The sequence below is a fragment of the Dermacentor andersoni genome, chromosome 1, assembly GCF_023375885.2.
Source record: "Dermacentor andersoni chromosome 1, qqDerAnde1_hic_scaffold, whole genome shotgun sequence".
Taxonomy (NCBI): Eukaryota; Metazoa; Arthropoda; class Arachnida; order Ixodida; family Ixodidae; genus Dermacentor; species Dermacentor andersoni.
This window is the reverse complement of record NC_092814.1, coordinates 109704089-109718618: the sequence shown is the minus strand read 5'-3', so window position 1 is coordinate 109718618 and position 14530 is coordinate 109704089. Positions and strand designations below refer to the sequence as shown.

At 43.8% G+C, this 14530-nt stretch overlaps 1 protein-coding gene across 2 annotated transcripts in view; it reads left to right on the top strand.

Annotated features, from left to right (window-relative positions):
• grsm (probable aminopeptidase NPEPL1 granny smith protein) overlaps nucleotides 1-14304 on the top strand; it is a 57656-nt gene extending 43352 nt beyond the window's left edge. For both annotated transcript variants that reach the window (XM_050193511.3, XM_050193510.3), the window contains exons 8-12: nucleotides 4902-5002; nucleotides 5107-5161; nucleotides 8796-9041; nucleotides 10900-11010; nucleotides 13922-14304. In XM_050193511.3, coding sequence (XP_050049468.1) covers nucleotides 4902-5002; nucleotides 5107-5161; nucleotides 8796-9041; nucleotides 10900-11010; nucleotides 13922-14071 — 663 coding nt within the window. In that variant the 3' untranslated portion in view covers nucleotides 14072-14304. The remainder of the gene's footprint in view (nucleotides 1-4901; nucleotides 5003-5106; nucleotides 5162-8795; nucleotides 9042-10899; nucleotides 11011-13921) is intronic.
• Nucleotides 14305-14530: the final 226 nt, after the last annotated feature.

Here is a 14530-nt window from a genome sequence, read left to right as displayed (position 1 = left end):
TCCTATAGGTGCAGGATGCAAGATTGCTCACGTAGTATACTTCTGGTGCATTTTAAGAACCCTAAGGAGCTCCGATACTGTGTCTCTCATAGCCACAATGTTGCTTTAGGATGTTAAAGGGACACTAAAGGCAAATATTAAGTCAAGCTAAAGTGATGGATTAGTGCTCTAGAATCTCTAAGGCGTCAATATTATCACGAACAGAGCCTTAATAATAGAGAAATTGAGGTAAATTTAGGACATGATTAGAGACCCCCCGAGACATTCAAGTACTTGCCCGATGACGAAAGCACTCCTCAGTTAAATTATGTCACTAGTACTCAACCACTCGTTGCAAAAAACATCCTTGCATTGTATTATAAGACAAAATAAAATGCAATTTGTCCAGTTCTATTTCAGTTTTCAAAAAAAATAACTGATTGAAATTGCTCTTGACAACGATGCGGGCGGTTGAAAGGTTTTGTTTTCGCTCGACTCCGAGGCTGCCCATGCTTTCGCGTTTCAGTAGTCATCGCGCAGTGCTGCGCTGGTTTTGCTGGCTCGTGAAACTCGCACAAACTGCAAGTAGCAGAGAATTCAACTTCCATGTGATGTCGCGGGATTCCCGAATGGTCTACGCCAGTTGACCAAAAAGCAGATGCAGCGGCGAATCCGCTGCTGACTTGACTCGGTACCGCCGTCTGTCGGCTGCCGTTTCACTCACCGACGGGGCAGCAAAGGGTGGTGATGGCGTATGCGACGTCATCACTCCTCTGGCTGGGTGGTGTGAGATTTGAATGTCGAAAAAGGTATTCGCACCCTTCATATGCAATTTTCTCGTAAACTAAGTCTTTTCTTTGCACGAAACAACCGTCGCGAGGTTTCTGGAATGGTATATAAACAGTCCATGTCGACTTAGTATTTGCCTTTAGTGTCCCTTTAAAGGACTCCTGAATCACCCTACAGGCTTGGTGAAGAAACAGTCTGCAGATAGCCTACGCTGCTGTGAACATCTCTGCCAAGTTTTGCAGTCGTGTGCAGCATGTGGAGCTCGCAAGCGGATGCTGAAGTCTCCTTTCTCTCAAACGCTCTCTTTTCAACAAAAGCCTGCTCCTTACTCTTTCCTGGAAGCTTTATTTCGTAATATAGCAGATTCCCATATGCGGCTGCTATTGTCCTATAGATGACATTAATCAAGAAAGGTGTTTGGATCAGTGTGCGTTTTCCTGCTGTTACTGTGTATATTTGTTGACAAAGTTTAATAAGCAGGCTGAAGTGAAAATCTGCTTTTGCATTTTGATAATTACATGCTTCTAGAAGAAGCCGTCTCTCGCCTGCTCACGCTTGGCCGTGGCCGCCTGCATAAGAATTAAAATTTAGTGACCCTGCATATCGGTGTCATAGCCATCGGGTCTTCAAAAGTAGCCAATTTGGCTAGTTTTTAACACTCAACTAGCCTCGAACCACGCGAAACTTAAAGGTGTACCGACATAAAAAATATCCACGTGGTTTTTTCTGCTTTAATAAGTAGTTAATGACCCAGTAATCACGGCACGAAACCTCATTTACTTCAGAGCGCGACAGGTAATTATTTGCAGTCTTTTTTTGTAGCGACCAGTCGAAGTTTCGGTTCCAGAGAGCAACGAGACGGGACAAACGGGAATGTAAACAAAGTGGTCACGTGTTCGCAAAAAGCCATGACGTATACTCTGACGCGCAGCCAGTGTGCACGACCAACTTGCTGAATATTGTTGTTCGACTGCCGCATCGGTCGGACGACTGCAGCCAATGACAGCGCCGGTAGCGTGAACGTCATGGCCACGTGGTAGACCCGGTGGGGCGGGGCCGGCGAGCGGGCATCTCGCTGCTCCGATCATGTCTGTTTTTTTTTTTCTCTCCCTGGTCGAAATGCGGGCCTCTTTCGCCGCTGACGGCGGCACATAAATGGGCTACAATTTGTTTCTGACACAAAATAACTTCTAGAATAAAGTCACCTCGAAAGAGTGCGAGTTATAAAACGTTGTGCGAAATAGTAAATCGTTGGCGTGATTTCTACTCGGACCCGGTAAGCGCAGACGCGCCAGCAATCGTCTGTATACGAACCGGCTCGCCTGACTGGCCTGTTTACTCATCGCTACTAACGGCACCGGGAAAACTAACCGTATTTTCATTTAAGAGAAACATAAATGTTCAGGCATTGATTGTGCTGGCGAATTTAGGCGCTTTATTACGAGCTGCGGACGCATCACAAGGACCCTCAGCCCCGGATAGACGGCCGGCGAGCTAGGCCTACATTGTCTCCCAGCGATCGCAAGCTCGCCTGGCATGCTCGTTCGCCGCTTCGTTATACGAGCTACAAACGATCGTGTCACAAGCGCAACCGGTGTCGGATTCGATGGCCCAGCGAGCTATGCCTGCCGGCTCTTGGCCATCGACGGCTGTCAACGGATCCGATACTGCTAACGCGACCTTGCGGAAACATGTCTACAGTGCTCGCATAGACGTGTTTATATTGTCATCGTTTGTTTCAAACAAGATAGCTGTGCAAATACGGTTGCTTTCAAACTTCCATGCAGGGGCGCCAGTTCTGGGCCGCCGCTCACTCATTCGTACCATGTGTCCCGAATCGCCGCATGCGGCAAGTCGCACACGACGCGCCGTACTACAGATCGCACGAAAAATCGCGCCATGTGTCTCGCGCTTTAGACGTGGCCAATCACTTAGCGACTCAGATATTGCGGCCGGCGATGGCGAGGACGAACCTCAACAAAACCCTCGCATCGGCCACAATCAATGGTAAGACACAACAAATCGGCGTTGAACGTTGTGGCAGCGCAGTCAAGCTGATAGTGTGGGAAATATCCCAATGAACACGACGAAAACTGCAGTTGCAGCGACACGGAGAGCGTCCCACTACAAGTACAACAGCTAGAACAAGCAACAACAGAGGAGAAGAGCACATATAAGCCGCATGGCAGCCAACGAAAATTCGTGACGTAGCCACATGACGTAGCGTTTTCTTGGCTATTTACAATCCCGGCTGATGTCAATGTCGCGAGGTGCTCTGTTCTGCAGTTGGCTGCGCGCACGTACTTTCAAATTGTTTTTGAATATGTTCTAAGTGATATTCGCCGCTGATATTTTATAGACGATGTATGTGTGACCAACTAAATCGATCTCGCAAGTTATCTCGACTTCAAATTTTTGTGTCAGTGCTCCTTTAAGGTCAGACCACAGGCACGCTTGCCAGTGTGCACCCACTCCTGGCCGCTCCTGGTTAGACACCTTGGCAGACTTCGTTTCGTGTTAAGCTATTGATAAAGGATGGTTAGGTGGGCTAGGTGGGAAGGCATTATTAGAAAAACTTGGAGCACTATAAATACATAGGACATAGAAAAGGAAGGTGTGTGTGGTGTGTGTGTTCCTTTTATATGTCCTGCGTGCTTATAGCACTCTCAAGTTTTTCTAATGAGCTATTTATAGCACTTATAGCAAGTTGGATGTGGCTGGAGCTTATGAGCATGAGCACGCACTTGAGCTGTGTTGTGCACAAAGCAAACGCTGCACATACTCACTACGGTTACATGTAGGTGTGGTCTTCTACATAGCGTATATACCGCAGCCACCACGGGCTGCCACGAATAGTGTGCTGGCTGAGCTCACTGTGGCTCACTGAGGACAACTGCGTCTGGCTTGCATTTGGCATGTTGTAGGGACCAAAGTCGCAAGTAGTGGCATCTACACGAATATCCAAAATCAAATTTGAACTGTACACCCCGGTGATGTAGAGTAAGCACAGTGTTGTGGGCATGCCCCGCTCCGCCGTAGCCTTCACAATGCAAAGCATTGAAGGAGTGGAAGCACCACAAAGGGAGTGTTTGATTGCCAATACCTCTGCTTCTGCTGAATGCGTTGAAGTACTTATTGCAACAAAGTAATTCTGTAATAGCCTATTTTAACTTCAAGTGCATTTCTCCACTTCGATAAAGTGGTTGAGGTTCCCTTTAAACTTCTTAACCCTCTCCACACAAGATTATTTTCAGAAAAGCCGCTGAAGTTTCCTAAATTTTATGACTGACCTATTGGGAACAACTTTAGTTATTGCAGTATAGGCAGCTAATTTATTTTCTCTTGTACTTTACTATCATTTATTATTTCATGCTTTTGAATCTCGGATAGGTATGGCCACAGAAACAGTCCATATGAAGCTTGACGTTTCTTGGAACAGAAGTTAAGCATGCTTTCGCTATCCTCCATATGAGGCATTCCTGGCACTGGGAAGTAATTGCAGGAAATTTCAGAGGTGGCGGCAGATCGTTCTCATTAAGTCGTGTCCATGCGAAAGAGGCCACCAGCAACTCACTCTCTTCCTCACAATTGCCAGTACTAAATTGAAGCCCCAATTATGGCTCACTAGAGCTTTTCAGGTCTAATTGTTTACTTGAGGTGAAGAAACATCCAAAAACACCACAAATCCGTTATTGAAAAAGTCTGCCATCATTGCTACAGCCCCCTAACTATGGGCTGCCATTTTTAAAACCTAGGGACGCCAGACTCGCTGTGTTTCCACTAACTGCATTCACAAAACCAAGTTTTCTGGGAGACTGCTAGCATCTAGTAGCACAGAATTGGCACCAAAATGATAAAATGACTGCCACTTATCTCACTTGGTAGGTAAAAGGAAATCTCTGGACGATTAAGATTCTTCGCTTACACATATTGGAAAAAATTCATGGACCTTGGCAGGTAAAAGCTTAAATCAAGTGGTATGTATACTGAAGTGCTACTGTAATGTTGAAGCCCACAGTGCTTAGCTTACGTTCCATGGATGTTGCTGTAACCTAGTGATATGGGTACTATTTTGCTCTATTTGCCTCAGCATTTGGAAAGAGGCATTTGTTCATAGTGTGATCTTTTTGCAGGGGTTCAGTGATAATCTTCATGCTATCTTCTGCCTGGCAGAAAATGCTGTTGGTCCAGATGCAACACGGCCTGATGACATAATTACAATGTACTCTGGCAGGTGAGTGGAGCCCCGAAGAGCTTGTTTGCATGTAAATCATGTTGATGACATCACTTTCAGTTGGGCACATGCAAACAAGTGTTCCTTTTTCTGACTGCTTTCAGAACTGTTGAAATCAATAATACTGATGCTGAAGGACGTCTTGTTGTTGGTGACGGGGTATGTCGTCTGTGTGCTCTGTTAGAAGGGCCTTCTTTGTTGTATATTTATTTGCCAGTTTCTTACAGCAATCCATATGCATGATGAATTAAGCAAGGCCTTTCCACTATGGCCTGCTTCTGCTGTCAGTATTGAATACAGTCGTCTTCAATAAATTCGACCCTGACAGTACTGCTGAAATTAAACAAGATGCAAAAAAAAAAAAATAAGGAAAATGCCAAAACGCACCGCCAATTCATTTCGCAGCAGTTGTCTAACACGCTCCCAAATCAAATGCCTGCCCACTTTCTATGTTTCCAAAGAAGAATATTAATGTAAAAATTAGGTAAAAGCTACTAAATAAAGTAGAAATCTAGCGTGCACCTGATTTTTTAGCAAAAAAAATGGGCAAGGGTCTAATATGTGTTGCACAGTGGCGGCCAGGTTTCCCAATGTCAGCTGCGCTACATGGTGTTTTAAAGTCGGCTATGGGGCAGTACACTTGTGTTATGCAGTAAAGCATATAAAGGTAGGTTTGGCTTCGTATTCGATTGCTCTGCGCAGGCAATTTTTGGTGCCATTCTTGCGAAAGAAAAGTGTGCATCAGAATCACGTAAATACTATAATGAGACATTGTGAGCCACAGTTATCACTTAAAAATCTTCCTAGGACAGGCCGAAGGTTGGCGTTTTCAACAGAAGATGGTGTGTGTGCAACACATTCACTGCCCTCTAAGCTCCGCTGAGACAGACGCTGCCACTAAAGGGATCGCTATTGGCATCACCATAGGGGTCGGGCGTGTGTGTGCTGAGTGGTCAAGTTCTAATTACCCGGTGAAGGCAAATTTTAGTCAAGAAATAACAAAAGTTTGAGCATGGGCGCCGGCTGGGACCTTTGGTCAGGATCAAATTAACCGGAGTTGAAATAACAGAAGTCTACTGTATTCGCAGTGTGCTGGAAGACTCTGTCCTTTCAGTAGTGTATTATTACTCCAAGTGAAAATGTTGAACTGAAACTTAATCCAGGATTCGAATGCTTTCAGTTAAAAAATTTTATGGATCTGCCATTGGAACTGATTGAAACTGGCTACACTTACAAATGGTGCCAGATTGTACTGGCCTAGTTGGCTCCAGCTGGGTTGGATTTGTTGTAAACTAATTATTGGTGAGCTGGCTTTAGTTGCAAACTGAAGCAAGTTTGCAGCATGCTTTAGTGGCAAGCTGGACACCAGTTCGCAACAGGAGCAAGTGCATTTATGTTGTCTAACTCCGCTAATGCATGTTGGAAATGATTCTGCAGCAATGCTGCAGCACTGCAACCCAGTAACCAGCACCATGACATATAAGTGAACACTGCACTGTACTAGAGAAATTCACTCTGTTGACAACATAAACCCTTTCAGGGGCAATTATTTTCGCCATATGCGACTGCCCAGGGTCAATTTTTTTATTGCAGATTCCGATTCTTCTGAGGGACCTATTTCCAAAAAAATTTACCGTCATTTTTCTAGGGTGACCGTAAAGTGAAAACAAAAATTTTTATTTGCGTTGGTATATATGTACTGCTTATTCAAGAATGACAGCAATAAAAAAAGGAAATGAACTTATAAGAATTGAAAATTTGATGCATTGTTATACACATAGTTGAAGGCTTAGAAAATGCACACACGAGAATATTTCGCAAGTATCAGATGGTCCTGCTCTTACACTAATATTTACGTCCATAGCTTAATCAAACTGCATAGGTGAGTGCACTCAAGAAAACTGGGTGGTTGTGTGCCCATCAAAAAGCAAAATATGTGACAAACTTTCGCTAATCTTCATCTTATCGCCAACCAGAGGTGATTAGATTTTGCGAATCTCCAACAAAAAGAAAACGCTTGCACGGCGGCATCCTTCCTATGTGCACTCCTCTGAGCACTAAACGAGCGAGAAACAGGCGGTCGCCCTTTGAGCGATTAGTAACGAGATAGCCATCAATTTCGCGAGCGCAAGAAGCTGAAACCGCCCACGGATCAAAACCCAAACCACTGCCCGCCCACGCGTGTGCCAATGCGCGAGTGGTAGTATATAGACGCGCCGGAGCAAACTAGCTCTAAAACAGACCATGCAATAAAAACCGAGAGAGGGAGGCACGAGAAAAGAATTCCCTATATTCCCACATAGTGGCAGTACATGCCAGAAAAGAAAAAGTTTGGAAATTGGCACGCTTTTTAAATGTAGAAATGGCGCCGTAAATATACGGCATCGACCATTTTGGACTTGTTCATGGCGCCATATATTTACGTCATTGACCCTGAAAGGGTTGAAGGGTTGACCAACAGAGAGAGGTCTGCTCCAGCCAACTTCTCTTTGCAACGCCTTTCTGAGGATGCTAGGATGATATGTAATGACAAATATGCATGAGAATGCTTTTTTTCTGCAAATTATATGGCCCATTTGTTGTAGTCGAGCACCTGTACAATGAACACTTCTACAGTGAAATGACCTGTTTAATGAATGATTTCATAGGCCCCAAGCACTTGATTATAAAGGTCTTTGACTGTATGGGAAAAATAAATGCAAAAATAAAGTAATGATTACAGTAACGTGAGCATGAGTCTGGATAATTGATACTCTAGACAATCCAGGTGAAAAAGAAACAGTCTAGATTATTGAGTCTCAGTAACAACCAATTAAGATTGTCAGAAACCAGCAAGCGAACCAGCTGAACAGGCTGGGTAGTTGCAGTTCAAGTGCAGCTGTTAGATTGCAGTTAGTCAAGTGCACCTAAAGCTTAGTTAAAGCATAGATATTCTAGCACACAATTTCCTTCTGCATAGCCAAGCTGTAGTTCTGCATGTGTGGCTTATCAGAATGCACACAGACCTCTGCTGGCTTGCAAATGGTGAGCCATTCACAAATGCATGACATTTGCAATTGCCTTAGGGACTGACCACATCATCACATCAGCAGTAACTTTATTTGTACATATGAAATAATTTCCACCAAGAATGTTTACTTGCACTTTAAACAATGTCAATTTTATATACACTTAATTATTTGCAAAGTACTTCATGATATATTGGCTAAGTAGACTTTACGTGTGGCTGCTTCCTTAACAGGTATCTCGATTCTTTCATTTGTGAAACTTATTCCATCCACCCACTGTAATGGTAGACAGTGTTGCCTGTGGGCTCCCAAGCGACAAATAAAAAAAAAAAAAAATTAAATTGGTGCTTTAGTTTGTTCTTGTTTTGAAGTCAGTCTGAACCAAGTATGACACAACTTCTGGTCTATCAGCTACTGAAACTGTCATTCCCAGTTGGTTCCAGTACAGTTAACGGGCTTAGGTTCCAGTTGGTTTCAAACTGATACCAGCATACTCCTGTTGTTCTGCAACTGTGCAAACTGCTGTCCAATTGGCCCTGAGCTGGGATGAACTGTTACCTTACTGGGACCACTATATTTCCATCTGCAACCAGTTGATACCAGCTGTAACCAGGTAAAATTTCTCTTGGGATACTGAAATGGTTGCATGGCTCCTACAGTTGAAACAGGTGCTTTGCCGAGTTAAGTTGCACTTCTGTTACTGCTGGGATATTTGACTCCCTGGTGCTATTGTATATGGATGGACCTTTGCTGATTGCTCCTTTCTGTTGCACATTTGGTGTTAGGTGGCATATGCACACAAGGACCTCAAGGCTAACATAATCCTTGATATGGCAACTCTGACTGGTGCACAAGGTGTTGCTACCGGCAAGTACCACGCTGCTCTGGTTAGCAACTCTGCTGACTGGGAGGAGTTGGCCATGCGGTCAGGCATCCTTTCTGGTGACCTCATTCATGCCATGCCCTTTGCACCTGAGCTGCACTTTGTTGAATTTGCCAGTGCCCTCGCTGACATGAAGAATTCAGTGGCAGTGAGTACTAAATACTGATTCTTTTTGTACTAGCTGCAATTTTTTTTTGTGTGTGCTTGTGGCTAAAGGCAACTTTGCGAACACCAACTAATTGTGTCGCCTTTAAGGGCACTTGTGTTGCTAATGTTGCATAAATGGGGTGTCCCTTCACCTTTGCGGCTTTGAAACATATCAAACTCAACATACTAGATGAAACACTAGATGCATTCGACCTGGTTTCTTCTACCTCTGTGTCTTGTCCCTAGCGCAGTTTAAGTTCACAAAAACTGTGTTACCAACTAGCCTCCCGGTACACGCTTCTTGAATACTAGATGAAGGGGCACAAAAATCCTTCATTGCTATAAATTGTTGCCCACCGTCCGTAAGTTAAAAAATATATATATATATTGGTAACTTGTTTACTTTTAAAGGATGCTAAAACAGGTTTTTAATATTCCACTAAAATGTGCACTGGTGAGGATAACATTCTGATTGTCCTCATCGAATATTGTCATCACTGCACTGTGTGGAGCTTGCAGCTGGTTGTGAAGGGTCACTTGCTGTTGTCTAGAGGCTGTTGCACGCTGTTTTGTTTCAAACTGTGCAGTAAATCTCAGCATAACATTGGCAGAAAGCATCATGCAGCCGCAATAGCAAGTTGTTGCATTGGCTTTAGACATTGGACCACTTGGCTGCATACGCTGAAAGAATAGTTTGGAGGGCTTTACACGTGAAGACACAAGTTCAAGGTGTGCTGTTTGGAGAAAATTTACTGCATGAAACTGATTGCATCTTTCAAGCTGCACAAGTTGGCATGTGCTGGTTTTTTTATGCGGCAAACACAAACTACAGAATCACTGTCGTGGCAAATACAGCATAAGTTTGCAAGGTTATAGACAGTGCGCATGTTGACTATATTTTATACGAAAAGCTAGCCTTTGCCTCAGTGTTCTAATGGGACCTACTCTATAGGAGGAGGCGTAGGCCATCCTACTGCTGTTAATTTTTCACTGTGCTACTCATGTAGCCAGCATCGCTCTGTAATTGAGCTTTCCCTCTTTCAATCAGCATTTAACAGACTCACGCGAAGCTGCAATTAATTGAGCAGGAACAGATGCCAGTGTGCACTTTTTTTTCAACAGCCATCTTTCTGCACTGAGAACTGATCCCCATAATCTCGAGTCCTGTCGACTCTGAATAGTCACTGTTAGTGAACTGTACTACAAGGACGAAGGACACTGATGTTTTCTCTTTTCAAGAAAATATGCTGAAGAGATGTTACAACTGGCACTTCAAGTTTTTTTTTTATTCTTTTTTTTGTATTTCGAGGAACATTTCAAAGGGGGTGCATTTTGGTACTGATCAGAACCTACCTGAGCTGAGCAAACATTAAGCAAGCATTTAAGGTTGGTACAGAAAGCGCGAAATATCTACACATCCAGCTGCTCCCTGGCTGTTCCTGAGTTGCAGGGCGTGGCAGAAGGCCTATGTGGTACATACCTGTGTTGATATCACTTCCAGTGGCTTTTCTTTTTCATGGTCTTCCTCCACTGCAGTTGGTGGGCAGAGCTATGACTGAAATTGAATCGACGGTTTCTGTGCTCTGACACACACAATCTAAAAAAGAATTTGTGTTGAATTACACTGACAGCTTTCCAAAGCATTGCATCTTCGAATTGCAGAACCACTTCAGTTTTACTTTAAGTACATCTAGCTACTGGTTGATTTTGTTTCTTACATTGAGTAAAATGTTGCCTTTCAGAGCTAGGTTGCTACATTTTTGTGTAACTGCCATTTCCAGCTATGTTTGTAACATAGGTTCCTTAAATTTATGTTGAAAGCTCTTCAGGCTTCATATGAATTGCTCCTATTTCTACAGGACCGCAACAATGCCCAGCCATCCTGTGCTGGTTTGTTCATTTGTTCTCATCTGGGCTTTGAATTTCCTGGTGTGTGGATGCATGTAGACATGGCTTATCCAGTTCACTGTGTAAGTACTTTTACATTGTTTGCTTTGCCTGTGCTCATTATAAAACAGTGATTTTCAATGTCTTTTTAACACACCTTGTCGCATATAAGGAATTCTTTTAAGCTTTGGGGCTCGTTCGTGTGGTGAGGCAGGGACTGGTGTTCTCAAACATGAAACAAAAGGGAAATCAATGTACCATGGTGTGGTATGTTGCAGTACTGTGCAAATTGCATGCCACGTGCGACAGTGTAGGCTGTTTATAAAATATGTAATTCACTCACAGTGAATTTGCTCACGGCTTGTGCTGTATGTGTACACTCGCCCACAAAATATTGCGGGGTGCGCGAGCGCGTGGCGAAACGACCCTCCTACCCTGCTAGTGGAGCACCCCTGATGTCGAGACCAACGCCTGCATGCATGCGCGTCCCTCCGAGACTGCAAGCGTGCACGTTTCCGTGCTTCCTCCTTGCGCGCCGGCGATATCCGAATGCAGCCGTGAAGTGCCCCTCTTGCGTTTGGCGCTGTGGCGACTTCAACGGGCAAAACTTCGTTTATACAACGGAAATCAAGAGTTCATTTTCGTCTTGGCTGTCTCCTTCTATGGAGTGCCTTTTCTGCCATGCTCTTCTGCGGGAGAATGCCCCGTTTGTAAAAAGAAACAACGAAGATTGGGCACGAAAAGGGGCAGTGCAGAAAAAAAAAAGTGATTTGTTGCATTCGCCACCGGGCCCTATGCGTCAGCAATCGTGACTCGACAAAAAGTGGCCGCAGCGGTGTGCGCAAGCTCGCGCTTCTAAACACGCTTCACATAGTTGTGCCCGTCGAAGCCGCCACAGCGCCAATTGCAAGAGGGGCACCTCGCGGCTACATTTGGATATTGCCGGCGCGCAAGGATGAAGCGCGGAAACATGCACACTTGTAGTCTCGGAGGGACATGCATGCGTGCAGGCGTCGGTCTCGACCCCAGGGGTTCCTCGCTACCAGGGGAGGAGGGTCGTTTCGCCATGCGCTCGCGCACCCCGCAATATTTTGTGGGCGAGTGTACATGCAGTGGACAATGTGAACTAAATCACTTGTTATTGTCTACGTGCATTACAAAGGGATGTGCAAACAAGGGATGGGTAAAAGAATTTGAACCCTGTTACCCTGAGTGATGTAAGATTGGCAAGTGTTTAAAAGTTGTGAAATCGCTCTGTTTGAACTTGAACTTAAAGATACTGAAAGTACTTCCCTTCAATGAAACATAGCTAACTACAGGTCATTTGTGAAACATCTGGTCAGCGATTTTGTAATGATGCCTTTTCCCGATGCTGGTGAGTGAGCGGTCACATTCAACGCTCTGCCTAGGGCCTTTTGAGCACTCACGTACATGAAAAGCGCCGAAAGGCATTAGCATTGGAAAAGGCATCACTACAGGATAGTGGCCCTACTTAATATTTTTTTTTATATGCTTGGTTTGAAGGTGGAGGCACCCAATATTTTTGAGTGCCAGCTACATGCCAAGGAACATTGACCTAGGCTTGGCTCCAGGTGTCATTAAGTACTCAAGCAACACTGCCGAGTAAAGGTTTAAGATGCCAAAGTTTTGTTACCTTTAAGAATGGTTAGCAGTGGAATAATGTGTGATGGTGGTAGCAGTGTTTTTGCACCCCACAGAGTAGAAAAAATAATGAACATTTGCCAACAGAAAAAGGACTATTGTGTAGACTGACCATTCTAAAAAATGTATGTGCTCTTTGGAGCCAGCTCCAGAAGGAGAGGGCAGGCTGACCTTGTTATGAACCTATCGAATCACTGGCACTGCAGTGAAAATTATTCAGTGGTACGTGGAAGAAATTTAGAATGTTGTCAGAGAGGCACATTATTATATGCGGTAATCACTTTTTAAGTTTTCTGGAATTGTTATATATTGTCCGTTGCAGATAACATAATTCTAGTCCTTGAGTTGGTTTATTCATAGAGGTGGGCATTACCTGCACGAAAAGGGAAAACATATGTTCAACTAATTAAAGAAAATTACTGATGAACTTTTAAAAAATAATCCCTTTACAAGTCTTTTTAATTGCTGTCGCAATCAAAAGACCGACTCCCAGCTCACTGCTGCCACGTGAGGCCACAACGAAGTGGCAGCGAGCAGCTGAGCAAGTGCATGCAAGCGGTGACAGATAGCCAGCACGTAAAAAGGGAGTGCAAACGATGCTGCCCCATTGCCTTTTCTTTTTTTGGTAGTTCTAGAGAGTTGGGTGCAAAAGCTTTTCAAGATAAGGAGTGGAAGACATAGGTTGAAACCATGCCCATTAAGAAAATTCCGAATTAACTCAAATTTTGATGCCTTGAAATATCAGTTAATGAGGTTTTGCTGTATTGCAACATGGTGGTAGCAGACACCAGTAGTCATTTGCTTCCACAGAATGAACAGTCACCTGCTTCTTTTCAGAGTGCAAATTTCATGCTGTGCACCATACATTAAACATTTTACCATGATGGTTCAATGGTTCATATGTTCCTTTATATGCTGTGTATTGAACGTTTGTGCAAAATGTTTTTGTTTGAGTTTGGGATGAGCTTGCTTGGAAGACCACCCTCTGGGCTATCTCAGTAGCTTTGGCTACTGCCGAGCATGATGTTTGTGGCCAATGGGAGCGACATTTATAAAACACCTGAGCATTGAGGTTCCAGTGCACGTTAAAAAGCCCTATGTTGTCAGAAATAGTTTGAAGTCCTCCACTATGACATTTCTCATAGACCGAGTCTAGCTATGAGACTTCCATCAGTTGTCATTATTGCTTGAAATACCTTCTGTGGTGGCATGAAGGGTTAAAGCTTAAAAGGAAGAAAATGAAAAGGTGTCACTTTTATGCCATAGCAATGTAGTATGTTATGTCTGCAATTTATGCAATTTATATTAACAGCTTTGGCTCTTTTATTCCAGGGGGAAAGGGCAACAGGCTATGGAGTTGCACTCCTCCTGACCTTGTTTGGACACTGTTCAAAGAACCCACTTTTGAAAGAGCTTTCATCTTGGTGCAGTGCCAATGCAGATGATGTAGAACGGGCCACAAAAAAAATCCGGTTGGTCTAGTGTAATCTTTTTTCAAGGCTTTATTGCTAGGTCAGGCTCCAGTACGCTTTTCTTTTTCAAAAAGGAATTTCAGTCTGACATGGTGTTTTTAAATCAGAAAATGTCATGAGTGCATCTGCTGCCCATTACATGGTGTAGCCACCATGATGTTCGACGTTTGACTTGTGGTTGTGTGCTTACAATGTGTGTGTGGCTGTGACTTGAGTTACAATTAAACATTTTTACCCATCTGACCGTTGTGGGACATAAGGCTTGTTGGCTTGTCCTGGCTTTTCTTTATAAAGAATTTGCAATGTTCCAAGAGGCTTATGAAAGCTCGTCACTTTGTCAGATGCTTACTGACAATATGCAAAAGCTGGCTTCTTATTCATACTACACTAAGTTGCACCAGCAAAACAAACTGAAAATGAGTTCATAATGACTGTTAGTCCCAGGTATTTCATGCATTCAGGGTCAAAC